Source organism: Drosophila hydei, unplaced genomic scaffold (genome assembly GCF_003285905.1).
Source record: "Drosophila hydei strain 15085-1641.00,03,60 unplaced genomic scaffold, DhydRS2 tig00000211-arrow-pilon, whole genome shotgun sequence".
Classification (NCBI taxonomy): domain Eukaryota; kingdom Metazoa; phylum Arthropoda; class Insecta; order Diptera; family Drosophilidae; genus Drosophila; species Drosophila hydei.
In genome coordinates, this window is record NW_022045685.1 from 1,462,134 (window position 1) to 1,489,787 (window position 27,654).

A 27,654-nucleotide genomic window follows, 5' to 3' on the forward strand; every position below is an offset into this window, starting at 1 on the left:
ACCAGATAACATAAGCGATATATCGGTATATATATACGCTATGTAACAAATATATTGCACGTCAGCCATAACCTATCCAAAATATTCTTTATTAAAAACCTAGTGCGTTTTATTGATTTACTGTGGTGACATTTCTTATTTTGCTACTTATTAAAATTATAAACCTATTATAGCCAATTAACATTTTGCTTGCCCTGCTCTGCCGAATGGATATATTGGAGATAATGTAATTATACATATGTAATGCCATGCCATGCCTCGCAAAAACTTATGGTTATCGATGTTTCAAACAAAATGACATAAAAGGACGAGAGCTAGCCGCTGTCACTGCCCGGTTAAATTTTTTAAATTTGTATGTAATTGTCATACGGATGATTTGAATTATTCTGACCTAGTCATAGTTGGAAGTAGTGTTAGTTGGATATCATATTTATTTAAATTTTAACAAAAAGAAGAGAAATGAAAACCTTCCTAATACAGTTTGCCGCCAAAGCGGTGCCATGTTTGATGCTCATTTTGGTTGTAATTCAGCTGTGCTACAAGCTTTATAGCGTACGGTAAGTGAGGCAACAACTGCCACAACCACATGTCATTAGTTTAATTCTTGTATATTCGTGCTAGCTCACGTTTTAACACAACTGTAAACTGCTGGTTCTGTAACAATAATACGCGCGTGCCCTACGGCGAGCGCAACAGCTGGACGTGTCCCAGTTGCGAGCAGTACAATGGCTTCAATAGAGATGGCGATTACAATCGAGATATTTTGTCGCAGCGCGTCAATAGCTCGCGCTCCGATACCAACTCGTCGGTGGACAATAGCAGCGGCGCGAAGAGCGTCCACTGTGCCAATGCCTACTATGGCAACAGCGGACAGCCGCCGCCGCAGGACAATGGTTTGTGCGCCCAGTGCAATGAAGCGCAGCGCCTAAAGATCGAGAAACTGGCACAGTTCGAGCCACGCTTTGAGTCGCGCTTCGACCAAGAACTCAAGCTCTATCAGTAAGTAGCAGCCCAGTTCTCTTAGGTCTTTCATTCATTCACCTGCTTGCAGAGATAAGCTGGAGCAAAAGTATCGACTGTGTAGCACCTGTGAGCGTCATGTGAACAAGGTGCTGCACGAGAAGAAGAAAATGGTGTTGGGCTCGAAGTTTTTGTACTTCATAATGAAAGGCGCCGCCTTGCTCAAGCAACCGCATTATGAGAGTCTCGCTCGCGCCCAACAAATGCGCCGCCTAAAACGCTATAAACTGTGGATGAAGCTGCTGACGCTGGTCAACATCGTCTGCCTGCTGTGCACTCTGCCAACAGCATCACTTGAACAGTTCACCCTCATGCTGGGCAGCACACTGGGCAGACCCGTTTACCTTGCCTACACTCACGCCTTGACCATGCTGCACGTCGTCCTCGGCTATATCGGCGAATTGCTCCTTGGCCAGCCTTTTACGTCGAAACTCTGGATGTTTGCCAGTATCATGGGCAAAATGCTAATATATACTGTGGGCATGGATCAGACCCAGGCTGCCCAGGCGACCTTCGGCAGCTGCTATACCACCGTCTATCCTTACGCCATGCTCATCATCAGTTTGATAAGCAACATCATTAGTGGATTCAAGCTGACACGCTACACCGCCCTGCTGGTCGTGTGGAGCGTCTATGCCAAGGGCTCTTTTCTGTTCCTCGAGGCCATTGACGGGGTCACTTTTGTCGTGAGTATCAAACATTCTTCATCCGTTCTCTGTCGCTAGCTTTCTTTAATCCCATCTACAATTGCCTAACAGCTGCTGGGCAGTCTGATGACCCTTATTTTGTTGAACTTGCGTCAAGGCAGTTGCGTGGAACAGCTGTCAGCGGGCGAAAGCTTTCATCGGCTGTGCGCGGATGAGTGCATCAATGACGACGAGACAATCAGCTTGCTGAGCCAGCAGTTGAGCAATGCCAGCAATGTCAGCAATAGCAATATGTCGATGAATGGCTCCAACTGCGCAAGCCCGCAGCTTGGTAACAACAGCCATGTTCATGGCCATGGCCGCGGCAACGGCAACGTCAACGTCAATGACAATGGCAACATTCTCAACAAGCCGCTGGTGGCGCCTTCAGTGTTGTCCTTGGACTCGCTGCGTCTGTCGTCGCAGCGCACGACCATTAATCCGATGATGGCATCTCCGGTGCCGGCGCCGGCCGCCAGCTATCGTAGCCAGACGCCCATGTACTCGGCCAACAGCTTGGACCAGCAGGCCTGGCGCAACAACTATGCCATGAACATGAATATGGATGCCATTTGGCAACGCGCCGGCTCCAACTATCCGGCGGCTGGCTTGGAGCCGCGTCAGCCCACCTATGGCTTTGGAATGGATCAACGCCCATTAACACGTTCCACCAATAACTTGCTATATCCTTCACGTCTCCAGATGCAGCAGCGCCACGGCGATATCTCCGCCTGGGTGAACGCTGCCAGCGTACATCCACAACCGGATCTGTTTCAGGAGCCAAACACAGCTAATCTGATGCCTTGCGGCTACAATCGTGAGTTCTCGCGCACTTCATCCCAGTCATCGGGCTTCGAGTCACAGATGGGCAACAACAATCCAAATGCCCAGCGCCAGGAGCAGCCAGTGCAGCAGCAGCCACTGTGGGGTCAGTCGGACCAAACTTCATTGCGCGACTACGGACCTCCGTTGCGCGTGATGCCGGCTCCGGCCTCGCCCTATGTCGGACATTTCACCCAGGAATATCGTCCCGGCGATTTGTTGCGCAAATGGATGGATCGCGACGGAGTCGCCAAGCCCAATTAATTTTCAATCTAGTTTTCGTTTTATTCAGTTTGGTTGGGTTCGTTAATTAATCAAATTTTTCAGGTTATTTCTTTGGTTTCAACAATTTAAAAAAAAAAACTAAACATAACGAGCTAATCGCTTAAGCTATAGTCCCATATCGACTCAGGAATCAATGACGCTATATTTCACATATATTTACTAAATAGTCTAAGATCTTGCTTAAATATTGTCTTTTAAACAACAAATTTATTATATATAGCTGACAGAACTAGATCGCGCTTAACTCTTAAGAAGTTCTACAAAATTCTGGAATTTTTTTTTTATCTATATACATACAAATTAACCCTATCTAGTTCCCTGTCTAATTCAAAAGACATCTACAAAATATATTTTGGGGAAAATGGTTAAAATGTTTATTACAATCAACAATTTGTTAAATTTAAAAGGAAAAAAGAAACGAAATACTATTTATTAGTTAATATGAAATTGAGTTTGAAATATATGCATTTATATTTATTTTACAACGTTATATTTCATTTTTATGTTTGAAAACCCAAATAAATATTTAGATATAGTATGATACATAAGACTGCTTAGTATGTAACTAGAATATAGATAATAAAAACTCATTGGAAACTGCCATTTATGTAGACAAATAAAAGTAGACATAAATTTCATAATTGTATATTTGTTCTTAATTCGAAAATCAACAAATTGTTGCCCACTGTACTTTGGCGCGTTGGCCGTGGTACTTTCGGACTGGGTGGCAACGCTGCGACAGGCCGGCAAAACAGCTGTGCGAGCAGTGCAGCAACAAAAATTGTTGGGCCACTGGCCAAGGCGGCAGTAAAAAGAAGAAAGAAGGGAAAAAATCGCTGCAGTTGCATAGGAATTGCGATTGCATTTACTATATAATCGGCATATTTATATATATATAGAGCAAAAAGCAGCGATCGATCGTGACAAGACAGAGAGCAAACGGCAAGATGAGCAGCCAACAGCGGACGGTGATTATATTCAAATCAGAATCGGAGAGCACGGATGTCTATGCAGAGACCCTGCTGGGTCACAACTTTCAGCCACTGTTCGTGCCGACGCTGAGCTTTGGCTTCAAGAATCTCGACCAGCTGCAGGCCAAGCTGCAAACGCCGGACAAATATGCGGGCATAATCTTCACAAGTCCGCGCTGTGTCGAAGCTGTTGCCGAGGCACTGCAGCTTGCGGAACTGCCCGGCGGTTGGAAGCTATTGCATAACTATGCCGTTGGCGAGGTTACGCATAATCTGGCGATGAGCACGCTGCAACAGCTGTTCACCCACGGCAAGCAGACGGGCAATGCTCGGAATCTGGGCGACTTCATTGTGGACACGTTTGATGGATCAAGGAATCTGCCGCTACTGCTGCCCTGCGGTAATCTGGCCACGGACACACTGCTCTCGAAGCTGATCGAGAACGGGTTTTGTGTAGATGCCTGCGAGGTGTATGAGACGAAGTGTAATCCACAGCTGGCCGAGTGCATGGATCGTGCTCTGAAGGCGGAGAATATAGAGTTCCTGGCATTCTTTTCACCTTCCGGCGTAAATTGCGCGTACGAATACTTTAAGGCCCGCAACATAACGCCAGATCAATGGAAGCTGGTGGCCATTGGTCCGAGTACTCGACGCGCATTGGAATCATTGGGACTGAAAGTCCTCTGCACCGCAGAGCGGCCAACGGTGGAGCATCTGGTGAAGGTGCTGCTCAATCCGCAGGAGAGTCGGGAGCGCCTGCTGCGGGAGCGCCTAGATGTAGCATAAGTGTTTTTTTTTTATTTCGAGTTGAATCTATCTCTATCTATCTATTTCTATGTGACCTCGATGAGTACAAAATTAGTGAGCCCAGCATAAAATGTTGCGGATTTTAAGTTATTTTTGACGCCCGATACTCACCTCAATTGAAGCTGAATAAATTTGTTTTTTTCGTATCTAAATTTACATTTGGCCGACATTTTTCAAATACCAGCAGCACGCGCCAACAAAGTTATCGATAAACGGTGGAGGGAAACGGATAAGTATTAGCATCAATTTTGTGCATACAAATGGTTGTGCATTATATATTTATGCTACCGATATCGAAATTAAGAACATATCGAGTTCTAATTGTGAATGCGTTCGATGTATCGAAATTTGTATCCATCTCTAATATAACCGATCGTCAGTTTGCCTTGTTTGAGTTAGCTATTACTAATAATAAATAATATAAAATACACTTTGGGACTATTTAAGGTAAAGCCAAATTATATCGCATCGAGCATTGTCGTCGCCGTCACATTCACATGTATTTATATGTATATAAGTGAAGGCATCCAATAGCAGTTCCGCATACTTTAACACTTTTAGAACTGCGGTTGCCTTCTTTATTCGTGATTATTGTGCTTTGGGTGACGAAACTATCGATACTATCGATTGTGGTGCAGCTCTAGCGACAGCGACAGCGAAGTAATTTTTGTGCTTTTGTGCCCGCCGCGCCACTGAAGCAGTTTTATTCTATTATTTTTTTTTCGTTCAACTTTTGTGTGATTTTCTGCGCATTTATAGCCAATAACAAACAGCGATAGTATATTGGCGTTTGTGAGTGTATGTTGCGTTGTATATAAAATAATACGAAAGTAAAACTCCACGCAAACACTTTGTGCCGGTGTCAGCCGAAATTGCAGGTGAGTTCAGCCAAGTTAATTGGTTTTCATATCTTACACCTTTTCTGTCCTATGTACATTATATGCAATTGTACAAGTGTACCTAGTACGAAAGGTTTTTCTTTTTTGTGTGATCATGCAGCATTAAAGGCAATAAAAATGAAGTGGGATGGCAAGAAAGCAAGCAAGAACCGAGCAAACGAAATGAGTGTGTAACGCAATGTTGAAATACCGGTGTGCGCGGCGTCAGTGTGCATATGTGTACATATATGTGTGTGTCAGTGTGCGTATGTGTGTGCAAGTGTGAGAGAGAGCACGACTTGAGTTGAATTGGTTTGAGTGAGTCATTAACCGGCCTGCGCGCCGCTTTGTCAACGTTTTCTGTTTTTGGCATTGCAAATTGGCAAATTTGCCGCTGACAGTTTATTATTTGCTGTATTTACTTGCTAAAACATGCAGCTAACACAGTTTCGTTGTCTGCAAGAAACAGCAACAACCATATTGACAATCAGAGAGTGAGAGTGAGAGTGAGAGACTTTGCTGCATGTTGAAGCTTCGCTCTCTTCGCCGACGCTTTAAATCAAATTCGCCAAAAAGTCTGTTAAATATTTGAATTTCAGTGCCCAAGCTTCAGTTCGCCCTAAAGTTGTTAGCGCGCGCGCTGTGCGCTAGAGCGAGACAATGGAAAATAATGTGAGAATTAATATTTCTTTCTACATGCATTTTGGTTTTTTGTTGGTGTGCCAGCTGCCATAAATCACTGTCGCTGGCCGCCGGCTACCTTTTTCTGCTTATTATTGTTGCTGAAGTTGTGTTAGGCAAAGCGTGTGAAAATTGCAGTCAATGCCGCCTCACAACCACCGTTTTTCCAGCGTCGTTAAAAGTTTTTCCACTCACTCACACACACACACACATATATACAAAGACGCTGCTGGCGTTGCGTTATGTTGCGTCGTCTTGTATTGTGTTACTGTCTTTCTTTGTGTCTGCAGGTCGCTTACTTCCGTCTTTATCATATGTCGCCGCATGTGTATACGTGCATAGTACTCGAGCTCGTGTGTGTGTACAGAAGTTAGTCCAACAACAGCATATTATCTCATTAGCATAAAGGCGCATTTTCCAGTTAGATGTTTTAATATTGTTTGAATTTTAAGCTGAATGTTTCCTTCTTTTTTTAAGAATTTGTTTGGATTCTATGTAAGTTTTTAAGGTCTAATAAATTCACATTTAAAGTGAAGCAAATATATAAGACTACCAATACATATGTATCTACTTTGTTGGTTAAAAAGAACAAATAACGACATTCCCAATCCTGATTTGACTGAAAAAACGCTAAAGCTGGCCACACTGGTTTAATGACTGGCCTGCTTCTGCCTTCACACATATATACACACGCATGCATATGCATGTATGTATGTGGGTATGAAAGTTTTTAGAATTTTATTGAACCGGGACATTAGTCAAACGTTTTGCTGTTCTGGTTCTTTGTGATTTGTTCAGCATCTCAATGGCTTGACATTCCCATGCTATTTGTAACGGTTTGTTTTGTGGCAACGAGAAAGCAACCGCAGAAAGCTAGCGCAAAAGAGACAACAAAAAAGAACCACAAAGCCTATGGCACCCAAGTTCTAAGCTTTAATAGCAGTCGAGATCTTCCCGTTTTCGTGCTGTTCGCTGTACGCGCTTGGCCCATTTTACGAAGCAAAAAACCGAGCGAGAGCACCGAGAGTGCGCAAGAGAGAGGCCAGCAAATGCTGTAGTAGCGGATGCTGCGGCGCAGTTGTTTACACTCGCTCACTTACTGGCAACGCCAACGTGCGCTCCCTCTCTTTCTTTCCCGTACTCTCCCAATTTCCATAGCTGTGTGTGAGTGTGTGTGTGCGAGAATAAGCCAGTTCATTCATTATTTGATTTATCGGCCAAAAGTAGAACGATTCGTAATTAGCTTGTTGAACATGTCCAAAACGGGATGGCGACCGAAGCTGTCTTAAAATCTCTTTCTACCTCTCTCCTTCTGTCTGCCTCTCTGCAATGGCTCTCATCAATTAACACCTTATTTTCTATGATTTATGTACATACATATCCAGCAAACTGAGGCAAAACCAGTTTGTGTGCCAGCGTTGCCATTTTATGCGAAATTTGCGTAGCTGCCCAATGATTTTTTGTTGTTTTTGTTTTATTGGGCTGAAAAAAAAAATGCTCTGAGAAGAAGCAACAGCAGCCACAGGTAAGCACCCAACGTTGACGCTGCTGATGTGCGCGTGCACACGTGAGCGTGAAAAATAAATTAACACAATATTTGAATATCGAAAGTTTGGTTTAAAAATACCAAAAATAAGATGAGTTGGGTTAGAAATTAAAATTAAAATATACATATGTATCTTTAATTAATCTCATGACACCTTATATTGAAGATGAGTAAATTGTTTTTGGCTTTCACTTTTCAAGCAACACGCGATACCTCGTGACTAGCAATATGCTCATCACTAGTTGCGCTTACGGCGAACGCTACTGTTGTTCGTTCGTTCGTGCGTCGTCGGCTTGGTCTTCGGATATTGTGTTCTGCTCCTCAGCTGCGCCCATGTGTGTGTGTTTGGCATTGAATTCGCTGAAATTTTGCACAGACCAGCAACAACCGAAGCAGCAGAAGACGCGCTGACGTCATCGACTCTGCCGCCTGTTGAATTTATTTTTGTGGCGAATATTTTTAGGTAATGGAAATTAAACACAATTTACAATTTGCATTTTGGGTGCAGACAGCGATGCGACAGCGGCAGCGTCGTCGACGTCACACGACAATTCGAACTTGAAGAAATCCTCTCTCTTTTTCTCTCTTCGTCTTTTTTGGGACTTTCACGTGCGATTGCCATGAAGCGCGACAGTCGGCTGCGCAGTCGTCGCTGTTTCGGCACTCTCACTAAGTTTGTTTGCTCATGCGTCGACTGCGCAGCGTTAGGATAGATTTTCATTTTTGGGGGAGGGGCTGCGCAACAAGTGTGCAGCGACTTGCTGTTGTTGTTGCATCGTATTTTATGTAAATTAACCAAAACGGGTTGTTGTTATGCTTGACTAGTTAAGCGGGTGCAGCGGTGCGTAGAGTACAGCACCTAAGCCGGTGGTGGTGGCGTCGGCGGCATTACGTAACAAAACTAAACTAATACGAAACGAAAAACGTTAAAAGTGGGCGCCTGCTTTCAAATTTCAATGCGCCAGCGTTGCCACCTGACAACAGTCCAACTGACACTTGTTACGCTCTGCGATCTCTCGCTCTCCACTTCACTGTGCATATGTGTGAGTGTGTGTGTGTGGAGCTTCAAGTCAGCCGCGTGACTTGCTTTTTGGGCTGCTGGCCGGCCATTACATTTTCGTGGAGCATCTCTCGAGAACCGAAAGCCTCCACCTACCCTCTCCTCGTCCGTTGCACACAGATAAAAACGTTGTGTTCGCATTCGCTGCGCTGCGACGGCGGCTCATTTCGCATTTGACTCTCGGTACGTAAAGTCAGCGCACAGCACAGCAAAAAAATTGTCGAAAAATACAACTGCTTTTGCTGTTGCTGTGTGTTTATTTTTTTGTTTGCACGTGTGCAAGTAAGAGTGCAAAAGCGCGAGCGCAGCTGCGAGCGAAAGCTTTAGCGCGCGCTTTTTATCGTTTTATAATTTGTGTATTATTTGCATGTAAGTACAAATATTTGTGCACTTCTGGAACTGAGATTTTAGTGTGTGAGTGTATGTGTGATTATGTGTTTGTATGACTGGCAATGGGTGGCAGTATGGGTGACTGGTATGGGTGGCAACGCCTTAAAACTGCTGCGCTATCACTTGCAGCAGCAGAAGCAGCAGCGGCTGCCCAATCAGAACTGCCCTTAACCCATTTAGTGAACAAAGTGTGAGAAATAAATCAACGTCAAAGCAAAAGCTCTCGCACCAACTCAGAGACACCCGCTGCGTCATCATCGTTACTTAGTGGGTCAATCGCCGGTTGACCTCCGACGCCGCCCCAAAACCGATCCATATACAATTTAAACAGTTCACCTCCCCCCAGCCACATAGCCCCTACCCCCATTCATGCCTGGCGCTCTTACTATCTTACCTGGAATAATGGACAAAAATGTCTTTAAGCATTGCGTGCAGCACACTTTAATGTTGGCGTCAACGTCGCCGTTAACATTTACGATGTGCGATCTTGTGCTTGCTCTTTCTCTTTCCAACAATGCCACCATTAAAAACTGCGTGGGAGAGCTTTTACTTTTGCTCGAAATGCTTTTGAAAGTGAACAGCGACAAGCAATGCGGCGGTGACTGACAGTCAAGTCAAGCTGCATTGACCTTACAATGAGTGCGAGCGATGGCAATGCGTAAGGAGTGGAGAGATGAATATGGAGAGTGTAATTCAAGGCAGACACAGCAACAATAACGCTTGTTCATGGTGCTTCTTTTGTGGAGGATTCTGAATTGCAATTTATTGCAGAATCCGCTGAACTTAACCTCTAAAGGGCGTCATATGTAGACAAATATAAATATTTAAGTACACATTTGGACATATATAAATATATATATATTTATATATATTCATATGTTTTTATATATTAGTCCAAGTATGTACATAAATATATATATTTATTTATTTTTGTATTTTCTTATCACAACTCAACATTCCAGTTCAATCATTAGTACATCATTAGTTTTTTTTTTCGTTTTCTTAATATATTTTTTTATCAAAGCGAAACGAAAGAACAACAAAATTGATAAACTATTTTCAAAGTGGTTAGCTATGTATGTTTATATGTGTATATACGTAATGTTCTAATTTGGGTTGTGATCTCGACTGTCTATCTACGAGCCGCAAATATTTCTCACAGTGTATGTGTGTGCTAGTGTAGACTTTGGGTTTTATTATTGGTTATTGCTCACCGTACAGCCTTGCACCTGCAGCTGTAGCTCCATCTGTGAGACATTAAGCGAACTTTCAATTGACTGCAGCTGCTGCTGTTGCTGTTGTCACCGGTGTCAGCCGCAAGCTTCCAACTAAAAAGCATAACTAACTGCTCTTCCCCCTTCACGCTGTTTACTGTTATTGATATGCTTTGGCGCTCATATCGCACAATATGCCGCATGTCTCTCTTTCGTACTTTATATATAAGTGTGTGTATATACAATGTATGTATAGTAATATATATGTGTGTGATATTATTTCCTGTGCTATCTTGAAACAGCAACAATGCTGCTGTTAACTGTCTTTCCTTGCTCTCTTGCTTTACTTCGCTCTTCCGCTCTCTACCTGTCTCTCTGTCTCACTCACTCTCTATACGTTTGTGGTTGGCGTAAGCTGGCGCTGCTGCTTCTGTTAGGCTTTGGCGTCGTTTCAGCGCACAACGTGCTCTATTATAAATTTTGCCATTTAGTCAGCAGCAAACTTGCTAACGCGTATGTACGAAGCACCGCACGCAACAATATTAGCTGAGCAGAGTTTCGAGTTAGCAGCAGAAGCAGCAGCAGCAGCAGCTTAACCCCGCCCGCACTCACTCACGTTCACTCTCTCTCTCTGACTCTCCCATTTTTCCACTCTCTTTTGGGAGTCATCGAAAACGAAGCAGCAGCAGCCGCAGCCGCAGCCGCTAACGCAGCAGCAAGCTTTTATTTAGACAGTCGCGACGGCGCGCTCGTTTCAATTAGACGCAAAGTTTTTTTGTGACGTTTCGAATTCGCCTTGTTTTTCTGTGGAAATTGCAATTTGAAGAATAAATGTCGTTTTTTTTCGTGTGTTGTGTTCAAGTGCAATTTGTATGAAGCCAACAACAATAACAATAACTACAACAAGAGCAGCAACAACAATTTGCTTGGGTTGGTATAAAATTATATTGGTATATTTACAAACATTGTATATATTTATACGTATATATATATATACAGAAATGGCTCACTGTGTGGGTCTAACTAGTCTGGTATGTGTACATGCATGCATGCATGTGTGTGTGTCTGTCTGTGTGCGTTGTCCAGTCAACGGCTTTTCTAAATTGACATACTTTCTAAAAGCGCTAGTCAAGCAGCAACAACAAGCAAATCTGACCAGCAACAAACAACAGCAATAACAAAAACAACAACCAGTAATGGCAATGGCTAAGTGCCACAGCAAATGCCACCGCTGCTTGCAGCAGTCAAGCTTACAACGCGGAGACACAGAAACAGAGACAGTGCCTCATAAACAAGCTGATAGACAGCCGAGTAGCAGCAGCAGCAGAGGCAGAAGCGTCCGGCGACAAGGCAGAGGCAGTGGCAGAGCCACAGCCACAGACAGAGCCAGAGGCGGCGGCAACAGCAACAGCCATAACAGCTACGATGCTTTTTATTCAGCGACTCGTTTGGCCAAACGACTAACTGTAAAGCAAAATGCAATCATGCCTACTTCAGCTAACTCTACAGTCACCTATATAAGTGTGCTTATGTATACATATATTGGCAAAAATCCCCCATATCTGTCAAGCAATGAGTGTTGTAAAGCGCACAAAATAAATGTTGCTTCAATACTGAATTCTGCATTCGGTAAATCTCGATCCTTGGTTAGAAGTCAAAGGAAGCTGACTTCATAGATACATGATTGATTGAGAGAATACTAACTTTTCCAACAGGCTATGGGTTAAACCGTGTCTTATTTTGGGTGAAAAGACGTGCCTTGGACTTATGTGAGAAGGAATTATATTTTAATTCTACAAAACACGCTCTCTATGAATAGATCAGTTCTCGAACAAATTAAATAATCCCGGCATTATAATTAAAGTTGAAATTATAATAAAACAGATTAAACTGTCTTTTGGCTTAAAGAGAATCAGACACAGATCACATAATATATTGTGAAAATGCCAGGAGATCGCATGTTGAAAGTTACAGGTGGCAGTGGTAATACCCGATTGACTATGCCAGACTCTGGCATGTGATGTGTGCGCGTGTTCAAATGCATTTAAATTGCCTCTTTAATTTATAATACCAGCTTTTAACGTACTTAAGACATAACCAATATATAGATATTTATATAAGAAACATATCTATATATACATATATATTTATGTTTTCATCCAACATTTGCTGCTTCTTTTGTTATGGCAATGAACGATCTCTACTTTTTTCTCTTTCGCTCCGCCTCTCTGTCTCTCTGCTCTGTGGAGAGTTAGACTGGTCTAGCTGTTAAGGCCTTGTGTTGGCGGATGGGGAGGCCATTGGCCATCGTGTTGGCCGCATTGCTAAAATTCCGCAGCTTTCTTTTGTCTTATTGCAGCTTTCTTCAACTAAGCTATGTTAATTTTTTGATTTTTTTTTCAAGCATCCCAACGCACGCACCCAAGAAGAGTAAAAGAAACTGAAGAGGCAAAACAAAAACAAAAAAATCTCTGAAGGTCATGAAGTGCTGAATTCTTGAAGAGTAGGCTTTTGGCTTTCCGCTTGCTCTTTAATTTTGTACGCTCTTGCATTAATTGCCTGGCATTAGCAAATGTCAAATGCAAATAGATGGGGCGAATTCGCAGGCGAATTGTGCTGGGCTCTCTGGGCTCTCTTAAATACGCTGCTGTTGTCGAAAAATGTGCACAGCTTTCGACCGCTGTTGATACAGGTGCAACTAGCTTATTGCATGCAAATGCTTGTTGATACAGCGCAAACTCGCACACATGTATACAAATAAGCTGTCAAGTTGCTCTCGCTTCGACTTTCTGTCTCTGTCTTTTGCACACTGCCTATGTCGAGCTTTGCACTGCTCTTTTTTAATTTATATATTTTTTTAAGTGTGTTGCGTCAAAGTTCAAGGTGTAAAAAATACGATAAATCTTGAAAAATGCTTGTTAATAACTATATAGTCGTATGAGTGTGTGTGTCGCTATCTCGCTCTATCTTGCTTTGGAAATTGCTTAAAACTGAGCTCATCATCAGCAGCGACGCCAATGGGGCAGCGCCGCGCGCACGTTTAAAAATAGTTAATTATTAATTGATGAAATGACTAATTGTACAATTGTGATTTTTTGTCATGCAAGTACATGTGTGTGATTTTTCTCATTTGATGTTGTTTTTTCATTAGGTTCCGTTGCTTGTTTGTTGCCGTTGCATGCGTCAAGGTAAATATCGTCAGTGGCAAACAATTTAATTTTAACAGCGCCTGGCGCGTCTGATGAATCAGTTAACAACAAAATTCAATGACGGCAATGCGCGTTTATAGCAAAGTTACTCAGTTAGAAATGCCGATAAATATCTGACAATATATATGTATACAATATATATATATATATATATATATAAGTATAAAACCGCATTCACACACACCCACATTCGGCACTTGCCCAAAAAACAGAAAGAGGTTCGTCTCTGATTCAGCATGTGCTTCTTACTATACCCTGCACAAATTAGTTAATGGAAGAGGGTATACGAGTTTTGTGTCGTCGATCAGAAGAACGAAGAGAACGGGCCAAGCTATACTAGTCAAGTCACCTCTACCAATCACATCTCTTTAACTTTTCTATAATGGCATTGTACGTGGTATTTGCCAGTCGTTCAACTAGTTCGATTGTGTTTGAGAATATTTTTAATTTATTTGCCATATAAAGTGTTCGCACCTCTTACCTAGTTTATTTTCTCTTGTTCGATTGTTTGCTCGTGCCTTGCTTTTTAGCTATCATTTGGCCTAGTTAGGGGTACATGGCCAAGAGAATTGATCGATTGATAGATTGATTTATTTAATGGCAAGGGCTGCCAACTGTATCGAAATAGCTGAATTGGCAGTGCTCCCCAATAGCTTTTTTCCCAAAATTGGCATAAAATCTAAGGAATTTTTCTCTTAACTATTTAACTTAAATTCAAAGCCTAATGATGCACAACTCTCCGTAATTGTCAACGTTTTACAACACTGAATTACTGTCAACTTCTGTGTTAATGTGACTGTGTTTGGCCTTGCTTTTTATATTTTTTTTTATCGAATTGGGATCCAATGGAGAATGCTATTTGTTTTTTATAGTCTGCACTCACGATATGTGTGCGTTTAATTTGTTGCCTCTGTTTGTTTTAGTTTTAATGTTGTTTTAATGACAGCTGTGACGCTCACGATCCGCTGCTGACGTCGCTGCCGATATTACGTTTTGATGCACATTTTTAGTAATATTCTCGTTCTCGTTGTTGTTGTTTTCCCTATTTTGGGACTTCATAAATCAATTGAAGAGAATAAATACCTGGCATGATTAACGGACTAGTGCAAGAAATTCCCTATTCGAGTCATAGTCAATTAACCAGCGTTTGATAAGGCAAGGCAGCACACAAACACTCAGACACACGCACACATCCAACTCGATGGAGACTTGAGGCAACTCTACATTTCAAGTGTCTGGCGACTGCGGCTGCATATCATATGCATAACCTCAAAACTCAATGTCACGCATATTATATACTCATTTTTTTATGTGGACGACGCCTCTTGTGTGTGTGTCTATTGTTTGTGGGGTTTTCTCATTTTTATTGTGCTGTATTTGGTTTTGTTTTCTTGACGATTAATATTTGCGCTTGTATTGTAGGTAAAATGAAATTAACTAACGAGTTGCGGTTGCGGCTGTCATAAAATAGGTTGCAAATAATAAAAATAATAACAGCAAATGGCAGATGCGGCGAGTTTTTTCTTTCTGTCTTCATTATCTCTATCCCTGTTGCTCAGTGGCTTTGTGAATGAGTGTGTGAGTGTATGTATGTGTTGCATCATAAAGTTAACTTGCGCACAGTTTTGCATGCAAAAATCGTCGTTTTAGTGTCACTATAAAAACTAAAGTTTTATGCCTGCAAAAAATTATGACATTAAAATGTGCATACATTTGCGAACACACAAAGCTAAAGTTACCTCAAATAACAATAGAGAGAGCTCTGAGTGGATAGTACGAGCATGAGATTGAGTATGAGTCAAAGGGCAGACGGCAAAACGAAAGGGAATTATGCTCTGCGTACACTTTTCCATATGCCTCTCTTAAGGATGCAGAAGCAGCTTTGCTTATGCTCATGCGTGCCTCGCTACAGTCAACCAATGCGCCTCTCTCTCCCTTTTCATGCTCTTCGCCATCAGAGCAGGCTGTTTTTTTGCCGAATTGGGCCTTGATTTAGTTTGTGAGACAGAGACAAGTAAAGTGAGATGGGGCGAGGTGGGTGGGTGCGTGCGTGCTTGGCTTTGTTTATCGATAACGTAAAATTGAAGGGGGAAGAACAAGCGACCCAATTGTCTGTCGTTGTTTGTCTGTTTTTGTCATTCATTATTTGTCTATTTGCCAATTCGTAATTATTTTTATACCCTACAAAATAGTTAACAGGGTATATATGTGTTACCTTTTATGTGAAATTTTGAAATTGCTTTCAACTCAATCCTACTTCTTTATCGATATATAATTCCTCTTCACCTATAGCAAAACATTCGTGAATACTGCATAGCTTAGGGCATCTTCTAACTGAGTACTCCCGCTCTGTTTCATTTTTGGAAGTCTTTGTTTTGCTAGATGGTTTTTTGTTTTTGGGCGCGGAGCGCATAAAAAATGTTGATATAAAGTATTTTTGGAGCAATTGCTACACAAATGTGCGAGTGTGCATATGTATGTACGCAGACTTACATGTATGAGTGTGTATATATTAGATAAGATATGCACATGATTTCATTGTACAAATACGGCAGGGAGAATAGTTGCCAACGGAAGTGACGTTGACAGCAATCGAAAAGAAATAATAGTATATTTATAATAATACTAGACAAACGCAGTGCAATACCTATTTTATTTTATTACATAGTTCTTTTGGCATGGCCAACGTGTTGAACAAAAGGCAAAACATTCTCCCGAACAAAAAAAAATAAAATAAAATAAAATAAAAATGAAAACAAAAAACGTGAGCATTAATTTGATTGCTTATTGCGGGCACGCCAATAACCAAGGCAAAACAAAAATAAAAACAAAGCGGCTTATGTATATATGTGTGTACAACAGTTAAGTTTTTGAATGCACGTAGTATGACATTACGTTGCCAACGCTGATAAGCGGCACGTCTCCGTTACGTAATATGACCCAATTGAGATTATCATTAACTGGAACAGTACGGTACGGTACTCACGCACACACAGACACCACACACACACAGGCACATATAAATCGCATTGGATCAAATTAGCCGGTCACCTGGTTTGGCATCAAAACTTTCCATTGATTGAGCTGCAAACAGCCAAAAAAATTTGTCAACAAAAATCTATTACCAGTTACAATGTTGGCTTTGTTTGTGTGCGTGTGTGTTTGCTTTTCGCATGCGCAACTTTCTGTCAAATTGACCAAAACAATTAGCAAAGCCAAACGAAGATCGCGCTTAGTGACTAACTAACGGTACTAAAGTGCCATGAGTGAGCTTTTTGTTTCTAGCGTGCGAGCGAGCTTTTGCCATGACAAGTATTTATGAAGTTCTTAAGCGCTTTATTGGCAATTCGCTTTCATTTATGTGGCACTTGAATTTTAAATAATAATAACATAAAACATATGTAGATACATGTGTATACATATACATATATATGTATATATATATAAACTAATTGCGGCTTTATGTTGGCAATTAAAATAATCATGAACCAAGTGAGGCGCAATGTCAAAAGAAATAATTCGAAATATGACGACGCACTCATCTACATAGATGTGCCTTAGTGTATAAGTGCGCGAGTGTATGTGTGTGTGTTATAGTATGTGTGTTTGTATTTGCGTGTCACTGTTAATTATGGCCGCGTTGATGTTTTTATTTTCTCCCATTGCCCATCTCCAACCCCCTCGTACCCTCGTACATGCTTTTACTGCTACACCCACCATGTTGTTGTTTTCTTGTCTATATATCTTTCTCTCGCTCTCGCCTTTGCTCACTCGCACTCGCTATCATTTGTATATGAGCTGACTTTTGACAGTTTGCTTTGCGCTTCTTGTTGTTGTTTCGGCTTTGGCTGCTGTTATTTTCTTTACGTGCGCGTACCATTTGTTAGCTATCAAGAACATTTAAGCCTTAATTTGCTTCATTAAATTGTCACATTTGTATATTTAATGCTTCTATCTTATCCATTTGGTTGTGTATATTTCGATACCTTTCCTACATTTGTTTTTATAAGCGTACACACATACACATATGCATTTATACATATATAAATGTATATTTTGTTTAGTATAATTAACAGCTGCTCTAAAAATATAGTTTTGAACCTGTAATTAACATTTGTTGCTAAGTTGCTTGTTTGACTGTTTGCCCTATGTTTTACCTCTGCTCATTCACAAAACAAAGCAAGCCTGTGTAAGCTTGTGTATTCGACGAGACGATACCCTGTAGTGAGTAGGCACTACGTTATTAGAAGATATATTTAGCTAGTTTATGCGCTACACAGTACAGCATTCACTATAAGGTGCCAATAGCTTACAGGGTATACAAAAACAAACAGTTCACTTGGTCAGCGAATCATTCGTACGCTTGATTGCCCCATTTTAATTATTGACCACAATCGCGATCAGTCGTTCGACCTGTAAAGACGTGAATTCGAACAGCCTTCGCTTAAGCTCTACTGCTGCAGAGTTCTAAAAATAGAACTTTGCGGTGCATTCTTCAACGCAACAGCAACAAAAACCGCACACGCAGCGTTTTCTTATCGCTTGCTTCCGCGTAACTCAATTGCTTTAATTGCAATTTACGAAATTTCGTCGCTTGGCGCGAGTGCGCCTGCACTCAAAAGCACAATCCGCGATGACATCTAATGTCAATAACCTCGCTACAGCTGTAAAGGTAAATGCAGAAATGCAAGCCCAGCTTAACGTTGTGATGGCAAATAGGCAAGCCTCCATCATGCCAATAAACTCAAAAATAGATATCGCCTCCGTGCAAGGCATCACTAACAACAAAAACACGAAACGTAAACAGCCAAATTCACCAAAAACCATCAAGAAAAGGCTCATCTTCGACGAACCAAGCACCAGCAATGCAGCATTAATATCAGAAAATCGATTTTCACTGCTCGTAGAAGAAGATGAAGACTACAGCGAATCACCTGTAGCTCCAGAAGCCCCAGTATTGACCGACCAGCAAACTACTCCGAAACCTCGTCCGCCCCCCATATGGTGTCCAAACATCAAGTCTGTGGCCCTACTTCAACAGATAATAGATAAAGTAATTGATGCTAAATCATACGTAATTAAGCCAAAGAAGAATAACATAGGTGTATTAACCCAATGCAGTGAGGACTATCGCAGAGTTATAGACCACTTTACTAAGCTGGAATTGGAGTTCCACTGCTACCAGCTTAAGGAGGACAAACCATATAGAGTCGTGTTCAAAGGGCTTCACTCCAGCACTGATACAACACTAATTAAAAAGGAATTGGAAACCAAAGGCCACACAATTACAAATGTGCACAACCCACTGAGCCGTATGGACAAAACACCGCTAAATATATTTTTTGTTGACGTGGCTCAGGCCCCCAACAACAAAGAAATTTTGGACATTCGAGTTGTCTGCAGGCAACGCTGCACAGTGGAACTGCCAAGAAGATACAACGACCTGACACAATGCCATCGCTGTCAAGAATTTGGACACACACAACGCTACTGCCACAAAGCTCCCAGATGTGTGCGTTGCGCCGGGAAACACGCATCCAAAGACTGCACCCGCGAAAAGGACCAGGCACCAACTTGTGTGCACTGTGAGTTACAGCACCCAGCCAACTATAAGGGCTGCCAAGTATACAAGCGGTTGCGCAAATTGCAATCCCCAGCACAAAAAAGGAGTCCCACACAAACACCGTCTACGGGTCCGAGTACTGCTTCCGAAATTACAAGGCCCCGGAGCATTACCCAAGCCACGAGCTTTGCAACGCCTATTAGTGGTGTTTCTTACGCACAGGCCGCTAGAGGTGGACCGTCAAATAAGAATACCACAAGTGACACTTTGTTCACTGAAATGCTTCAGCAACAACAACGTCAGTTTGACGCAATTAATGCCGAGCTCAAAGCGATGCGAGAAGTACAATCCCAACAAGCAACCATGCTAAACAGTTTAATGGCCATCATAACCAAGCTTGCCTACAAATAATGGCTTTACGTGTGGGTATCTGGAACGCCAATGGCCTGAGAAACAAGACTCAGGAACTGGCTGCGTTTCTCTCACAAGAAAACATAGATATAATGTTAATAACAGAAACTCATGAGTGCCCCACTACACAAATTTTCGGATACGAACACTATCAGGCTCATGGTGAAGGAGCAAACTGCTTTGGTGGATCCTCAATCCTCATACGAGCAACAATACCGCATACACCTTTACTGCCAATTTGCAACGCAACAATGCAGGTCTCAGCCATCACCCTGCCTACGTCTATTGGAGCGATCGAAGTTGCGTCAATTTATCTTCCGCCAAACACTGGTCTGTGTGATCATCACATGGAACAGGTTCTAGGCCAAAGGTTGAATAAGACCCTCATCGGCGGCGACTGGAATGGATGGCACCCATTTTGGGGAAGCAATAGTGCGAATCGTCGCGGAGAAGTCATATTTGAGGCGATTCAAAACTTACAATTCAGCATATTGGCGACTGGAGCCCCCACCCGTTACCCAATTAATGGACACAGGCCCTCGGCAATCGACTTCGCTGTCTACAAAGGCATCTGTGACCGGCAATTGACCATTGAAGAATCCTTGGACCTATCCTCTGACCACCTGCCACTAATAGTCACAATCCACGCGCAGCCACAGCCCTTGCCCATTAGGAAACAACTACTGCCAGCAGGATCAGATTTAGGAGTCTTTAGGCGCGAGCTCCATTACTCTTTGCACATAGAAATGGAACTTAACACTCCTGAAGACGTGGACTACGCAGCAAACAAACTGCAGGAAGAAATAGTCAAAGCTGCGCACCAAGCCGCCCCACCATCTTGCCAAACAAGACAACAGTCTCCGTACAACATCCCCCTCACCTTGGAGGCCCAACACCTACTAATACACAAAAGATGGGCCAGGAGACGCTGGTTAAGATTACGCACGCCTGATGCCAAATCCATGTACAACGAAGCCACGAGGCATCTTAAAGCTGCTCTCGCCCTGCTTCAAAAGAGGTGTATCAGCGATGCGCTGGTACGAGCTGAATCGCCCACTGACGCAGAGTTTCAATTATGGAAATTTACAAGAAAGCTCAAACGGCAGCCAATACGACGTCATCCCATTCGGAGCATTTCTGGTTCCTGGCACATTGGAGACGAAGCTCAAGCTGAGGCTTTTGCAAACCACCTTCAAGACCAATTCACGCCGGTGATTACCGCAGAGGCCTCAGAAATCGAAGCAACAGAAGACATCGTTCTCTCGCCCCTCCCAGCTGAAGACCAGATAACTGGATGTACAAAAGAAGAGGTTCTTGAACACATCAGAAGAGTGAAGGCAAAAAAATCCCCTGGATATGATCTAATAAACGGCAGAGTCCTTAGAGCACTGCCTGACTCCACCATAGACTACATAACTATGGTGTACAACGCCATGCTCCGCATCCGGCACTTTCCAGCCTGCTGGAAGCGCGCCGTGATTGTGATGATTCCTAAGCCTGGCAAACCCGTGGGAGAAATTGAGTCGTACAGACCAATTAGCCTGTTGCCAGTACTCTCCAAAATATTCGAAAGAATATTTCTGGAACGAGTACTGACACATCTGGGACGCCAGGAGGCCATTCCAAACCATCAGTTTGGCTTCAGGAGACAGCATGGAACACCGGAACAGGTTCACAGAGTTGTGCACCATATCCTTGGAGCCTTTGAAGAAAAGATGTACTGCTCTGCCGTCTTTTTAGACATCAAACAGGCGTTTGATCGAGTTTGGCACCTGGGACTGCTGCAGAAAGTGAGGACCACCCTTCCAGCCCCATTTTTCGCGTTGCTATCCTCATACCTTATTGGAAGAACCTTCCAAGTGTCAAGGGGGCAAACAGTATCCTTGACTAGACCAATTATGGCTGGAGTACCACAGGGTAGTGTTCTAGGCCCAACACTTTATACTTTATTCACAGGAGATATGCCAACTCCCGAGCCAAATATAGGAAGTACAGATGCAGTACTCATAGCGACCTATGCAGATGACACCGCCATCTTATCACGTCACGTATCTGCGCAAGAAGCTTCAGACTCACTACAAAAATATCTGGACTCTTTCGGACGCTGGGCAAAACGGTGGTGTATCACCATTAATGCACAAAAGTCTGTACATACTACCTTCGCCACTAGAAGAGGAGATTGCCCAAGCGTTGCATTGGGGCCCACTATTCCCAAAGCCTCAAAAGTAAAGTACCTTGGTATCACTCTTGACAGAAGGCTGACTTTTAAAGCGCACATAAGTCAAGTAACCTCAAAATGCAAAAGCAAGCTAAAAACCCTCGACTGGATGCTGAGAGCTTCAAGCAAGTTGTCTTACAGCAGCAAGGCCGCCATCTACAAGGCAATAGTTGTCCCAACCTTCGTATATGGTATCTCTCTATGGGGCTCCTCGGCGAAGACTACAAGGAACAAAATTCAGACCCTGCAGAATAAAGCACTACGCAGATGGACTGGAGCCAGCTGGTTTGTAAGAAACTCAGTCTTACATAGGGATTTAGCAATTCCCACAGTTGCTGAACTCATTGGGCGACACAGTTCAAGATACGCGGACAGACTTGCAGCGCATCCTAACCATCTCGCAAGCAACCTGGCTATAAACAACAATAGGCGAAGACTGAAGAGATTGCATCCTCTAGACAATATTAGAACTAATTAAGATAGTAGCTACAAGTGCAGAATAATTGGCATATCTGCCCTCCCATTAGTTAAGGTTTAGAGCTAAATGCGCTATAGAGTCTAAGACAATAAGCTGCAACAAAATAAAGAAATAAAAACGAAAAAAAAAAAAAAAAAAAAAAAAAAAAAAAAAAAAAAATTATTGACCACACAGACAAAAGAAAGATGAAGAAAGAGCGTGCGATAGGGATTTACGCTAAATCAACGCGGCACGAAAAGACGCATAATTGTTGAAATTAAAAGTTTGGCGCAGAAATTGTTTTGGCTATTTATTTGATGATTATTTATTTTTATTATTTTTATGCTTGTTTTACGACACCAAATGTAAATGAAAAGTAAAAGCGAATGGCAAAAAAATGACGGCACACGCTGCTGCGGCTGCTGTTGCTGTTGTTGTTTTTCTTGTTGTCATTTCGCTTTTGTGTAGTTATTTGGCTTCCATTGCGTTGCGCATACGCAATGCGAGATATTCGCCGCGACGCGTCGCTTTGTCTTGCTCTCTTATATCGCTCTCTTTGCGTGCGTCGCTCAGCGCTCAAAATCGCATTAGCTGCGTGCTCATTTGCCTGTGTATGCTCGGGCTTCTGTGTGTGTGTGTGTGTGTGTGTGTGTGTGTGTGTGTGTGTGTGTGTGTGTGTGTGTGTGTGTGAGTGAGTGTGTGTGTGTGTGTGTGTGTGTGTGTGTGTGTGTGTGTGTGTGCGCGTGTGCCTGTATGCTTTTCTCTTGCGGTTCCGGTGGTCAAGCACTGAACGTAAACGAAAACGTGATTTTTGCCCCGCTGCTTTTAGCTTGAACTCATTAAATGCAGTTAATGGATATTAAACATAAACAAAACAATGAGCAAATGTTGCGCGTGGGTTAACCCCTATCCCCGGGATTATGTAAACGTGTGCATAACACATAACTATGCATAGCCTCAGCTGGACAATTCAGTTATGAGCCAACGCAGCGCTATCGATAACTTAAGCCGACTATTGTGCGTTGCTTAAACCAATATAACTTCGCATTTTAGCTAAATCATTTTCATTTCCGTCGCTGTCGGTTAACTTAAAAGCAAGCGGGCCTCAGCCCTAGCCTGTCTTCCTCTCCCTCTCACTCTCGCGCTCGCACTCACTCTCACTCTTATTCCGACTTATGCGAAAGAAGAAATCACAGTCTCAGATTAGGCAAAAGCGTAATAAAGTAAAATCAAATAGCAATCAACTGAAGTGGGAAATGACGCATACGTTGATTGAAGGCAGGATGCATTGCTAACGGCTTGACTGCGTATGTGTGTGTGTGTGTATGCTTTTTTAGCATTCGAATGATTCATCTTCTAATAGACGCCACGTTTTGGCCCTCAACACTTGATTCAAGCTGAAAGAATTTGTCGCTTTCTGCTTATTTACAGATGGTAAAAAAAAATTAAGATAAAAAAATAATATGAGCTCATTTCAAAATTTATTGTTTGGCCCCCTTTGACTTGAAGGCAAATAAATAATATTTAACAAAAATATAAAGGGAAAAAGAAGCAACTGTAAAGTGAGGCTAACGATAGAGCGATACTCTCTATGCACATGCATAGATTCGATAGAGTTGGTGGTAACTGTAAATCATAAATGCTTACCAACACTGTCATGCTGATACTACCTAAAGCTTTATCATTCTATTACAACTGGCAATTACTGTGTCTGAAATTGAATTCCTTATCAAAGCGCAGGCAGCAACAAAATTTGATTAAAGTGCCAGCGGCAGAAGAGAACCGTGCTCCAATGGCAACTGATATTTGAATATTTACCAACACTCATTTATCAAATTATAGAGAATTCCTGTTTATAAATAGCTATTGGGAATGGCAAAAATATTTGTGTAACTAAACGACGCGACAAGGTTCATGAATATCTACAACTAAAATAGTGTAATATAACTTGTATTTGTTTAAGTCTTCCTATGTCTGTGTGTGTGTAGATATAGTAGTGTGTGTGTATTTGTGTACACTCGAAGTTCACGCAGAAGCGATAATAAAGTCGGCATGATGTCATAATTTGTGCAAACCCAACAACAACAACAACAACATTGAAAATCGAAACTTTGGAATGTCTTTTGCCTTTGCAGCTAATGATTATTAATTTGCATTTCGACGGAAACCGTTTGTTCAGGCCCGTTTCAGAAAGCATATAGTGAGTGTGTGTGTGTGCGTGTGTGCGTGTGTGGATACAGCATATTAGCTACGTATATCAAATAAAGATGGCGTCTCTCGCCTGACGTCACAATTTGTTTCAAAGCTTATTACAAAATGTCAGGTGTCAAAATGTCAATTGAATTTTCATTATGATGACACAGGTTTTTACACTCGACCAACAACAACACCTACCACAATTTAATAACCATTTTAAGTGATTTTTCGAATCAAATTCAAATGGTTTCCAGCGTTTCCTGTAAATGGGTCCAAGGGCGGGCTCAGCTGGGTCGCGCAGCCAATAAAAAGGAACCTCAGCTTAATAAAATTATTTAAAAGAATACGAAAAAAGAACAATTTGTGTGTTTTATGACGATAAGTGGAGAACTTTATACGCAGTCGTAATCGGAACATTTTTGTTCTTCGCTTTAAAACTTTTTGCATTTCCGCTGAAAAAGTCTTATCAAAAGTTTTCAAGTGCGCGAGCGCGCGCTTTAGCCTGCCCTGAGTTAATTTTCGTGCACACGATTTGTTAATTAGAAACAAAACGAAATGAAATGAAATGAAAACTAGTCGCTTTAGAGGCTGCTGCAATCGGTTTGTCAAAGTGCCAGGTGAAATCGGAAATAAACGGATATATACCAGATATAACGAAACGAGCCAAGTGCTATATATATATATATATACATTTAAACATATGTGTGTGCACAAAACAGTTCCTATATATAGGAATTATGATCGTGAGCTCTCCATTTGCAGTCGCTTGACGTGTGCAGAAAGCAACTGGCCAACAGCTTTACACAATTTGCCCAAACTAGTTTATACGACTTAATTTTCTTTATTGTTAATTGTTTTTTCCTCTGTCGCCAAATTAATTCTCAATTATTCTCCAACCCATTCCCATTGCAGTCTGAACCAGTAGCAAAACACGAAAGCAACAATCCCAACGCAGACGTCCCCAACCAATTGTTAACATTTCCACTAACAACAACGGGCTGAGGATAGACAAGCAGCAAAATGTCGCCAAAATCGGTAAGTGAAGCCAACATTGTGATAACATCGAAGATGATTTTAGATGGAACGTCTAAATGTGTAACTGTAAAACCAGTTGTGATATTGCTTACAAAATATGGAGCTGGCTTAGTGTTGGTTAATGAAAGTAATAAATAAGTGACAGCCTGGCCACATCGATGCGAATCTTAATGCAATTTAGCGAATGCATTTGGAATTTTGTGTGTGGCATAAGGGAAAATGTGTTAAAAGACCTTTAAATAACATCTAGAAATTTTCAACGTTGCCAACTTGCTTGTAAAAAGGATATGGAATGAAATGATAAATGAAGCTGGTATCCATAAATAACGATAAAATAAGAATATTAGTTCTATATTAATCAAAAGTTAAATTTGAAAGAAGATAACTATAGACAAAAAAGGAACTTCAGATCAGTTGTAGATCAATCAAAAGTAAAGTTAAAACTCTCAAAGCGTTGCCACCTGCTCAACAGAAAACAAAATGCGAAATCCTTTTAACAAAATTAGTTAAAATATGACACGAAAAGCTACTCTAAACAAATTTGGGATATATTGTACATGTGTTCACAAAATGCTATCAGCAATCGTTTACGATATGCACATTTGATATCAAATTGAATTTGAATCGTTATGCAATCAATCAGGGGCAATCAAATTAATGAAAAACTCATTTCGTGTTTGAAGCAGTAGCAGCTGATAAAGGAAAACCAAAATAGCATGCGAATCGAAACAAGCTTGTAAATTTTGATAGATTATCAAAAACTTTGGCCACAGATACTGGTGCACAAGGTAGAAGAAGAGAAGAAGCAGCAGCAACAGCAACAGCAGTCTTCGACAAGTGTGTACTTTCTTATCAATAAATGATTGACAGCAGAAGCTGAACAAATAAGAAAGACGTCATCGTCAGCTGCAGTCTCATCGAATTGGCCAAAAAGTCTGACGTCTGTTTGCCACTTCTGGCAATGCGCCAAAATAAAAAATATTAAAAAAAAGACAGTTTAAAGAAAAGTACAAAAAGTACAGTAAAAATCTGATGACGTCAAGATTTGTGGACGACGTCATAATGCAGAGACGTCTACCCCTCGGCCCTCGGCGCCAAGCACAATGTCCACTTGACCAATTGGCGTCTGTCTTGGCCGTCTTGTGATGGCGCTGACTGTCGATATCAGTTGACAGCTGAAAACTGATTTGCTTCGATTTGATTCGATTTCATTTAATTTGATTGACATAGAACAGGACAGACAATAAATCAATCAGCGAACTCAGTGTCACCTTCGTTTACCTATCTAAAATTGTAGTTTCATAAAATATATATGGGCTCTTGTCTCCCATATATAAGCATTGATATATATAATATAAGCTGGGGAGCGATGTCGAGAAGGGGAGAGGTAAGGAGAGAAACAGATGAGGAGAAAGAAGTAAGATATTGAATAGATGGATGAGGAGAGCGAGAGAGATGAGGAGAGTGTTAGAGATAGAGAGGTGAGGACAGAGAGATAGAAGAGATAGATAGAGTGAGTGGGCTGGGGAGGTAGAATCATTAAGAGAAACTGAGGGAACCCTAAAGACATGATCAAGGAAGATTGGGAAAGTTCCACAAAAGGAGAGAGAGAGATGGAGACAGAGATTGAGAAATCTTACTAAAAATTATTATATCTGTTTTCCTCCTGAACTTCCCAAATTCTCTTCCAATTTGTAGCTGTTCCATCTGCTACAAGTTGCAGGCATAATATAGTGGACAAAGTTTTAAGCTCGAATGAGTATTTGGTGAGGCATTATTCGTCAATGCTAATAAAATTGTGAAAATAATAGGTCTCTAAATATAATATATGCCCCTTCATTGTTTTGTGTTTGATGTATTTACCTTAATGGGCTTGGCTAATTGCAGCTCTAATAGAACTGACAGCCAACGCGTCGTATGATTGACGTTGATTTGTTTATCCAAGCCGGGCCACTCCGTACGCGATTGCTGTCCATTGGTCAGCAAAGCGAGCCCAGCGAGGGGAGGAAAGAGAGAGAAAGCATAGCGAACTGTCTATAAAAATATCTATATAAATCTATATATATTTATATACATATGTCTCAGTTAAGTCAGTTTGCTGTCTATTTTTGGCTGCATAATTAACATATAATTGCAAAAGAACTAAAATGAAAATGGAGGGAAAATGTAAATCTAGCATTTGTCGTCCGGCTCACATTGTTGCCG

The 27,654-nt window shown here is 41.7% G+C and overlaps 3 protein-coding genes across 6 annotated transcripts in view; all 3 read left to right on the top strand.

Annotated features, from left to right (window-relative positions):
- Positions 1-30: 30 nt before the first annotated feature.
- Positions 31-3,114, top strand: LOC111603158. Its single transcript, XM_023320635.2, has 5 exons — positions 31-102; positions 174-557; positions 622-999; positions 1,052-1,706; positions 1,779-3,114. The coding sequence occupies exons 2-5, from the start codon at positions 460-462 to the stop codon at positions 2,790-2,792; spliced, it is 2,145 nt and encodes a 714-aa protein (XP_023176403.2). The 5' UTR covers positions 31-102; positions 174-459; the 3' UTR covers positions 2,793-3,114.
- Positions 3,115-3,450: 336 nt separating this feature from the next.
- On the top strand, positions 3,451-4,724 carry LOC111603151 (uroporphyrinogen-III synthase). Its single transcript, XM_023320628.2, has one exon. It carries the CDS (start codon positions 3,761-3,763, stop codon positions 4,568-4,570), a length of 810 nt encoding a protein of 269 aa, XP_023176396.1. The 5' UTR covers positions 3,451-3,760; the 3' UTR covers positions 4,571-4,724.
- A 485-nt stretch (positions 4,725-5,209) lies between these two features.
- Positions 5,210-27,654, top strand: part of LOC111603104 (moesin/ezrin/radixin homolog 1) — a 29,781-nt gene continuing 7,336 nt past the window's right edge. The window contains exons 1-2 of one of the 4 annotated variants that reach the window (XM_023320566.2): positions 5,210-5,469; positions 25,327-25,449. In XM_023320566.2, coding sequence (XP_023176334.1) covers positions 25,435-25,449 — 15 coding nt within the window. In that variant the 5' untranslated portion in view covers positions 5,210-5,469; positions 25,327-25,434. Of the gene's footprint in view, positions 5,470-8,954; positions 9,126-10,855; positions 11,291-25,326; positions 25,450-27,654 lie in introns of those variants that run through there. The other 3 variants (XM_023320570.2, XM_023320567.2, XM_023320568.2) reach the window with 3 other exon arrangements.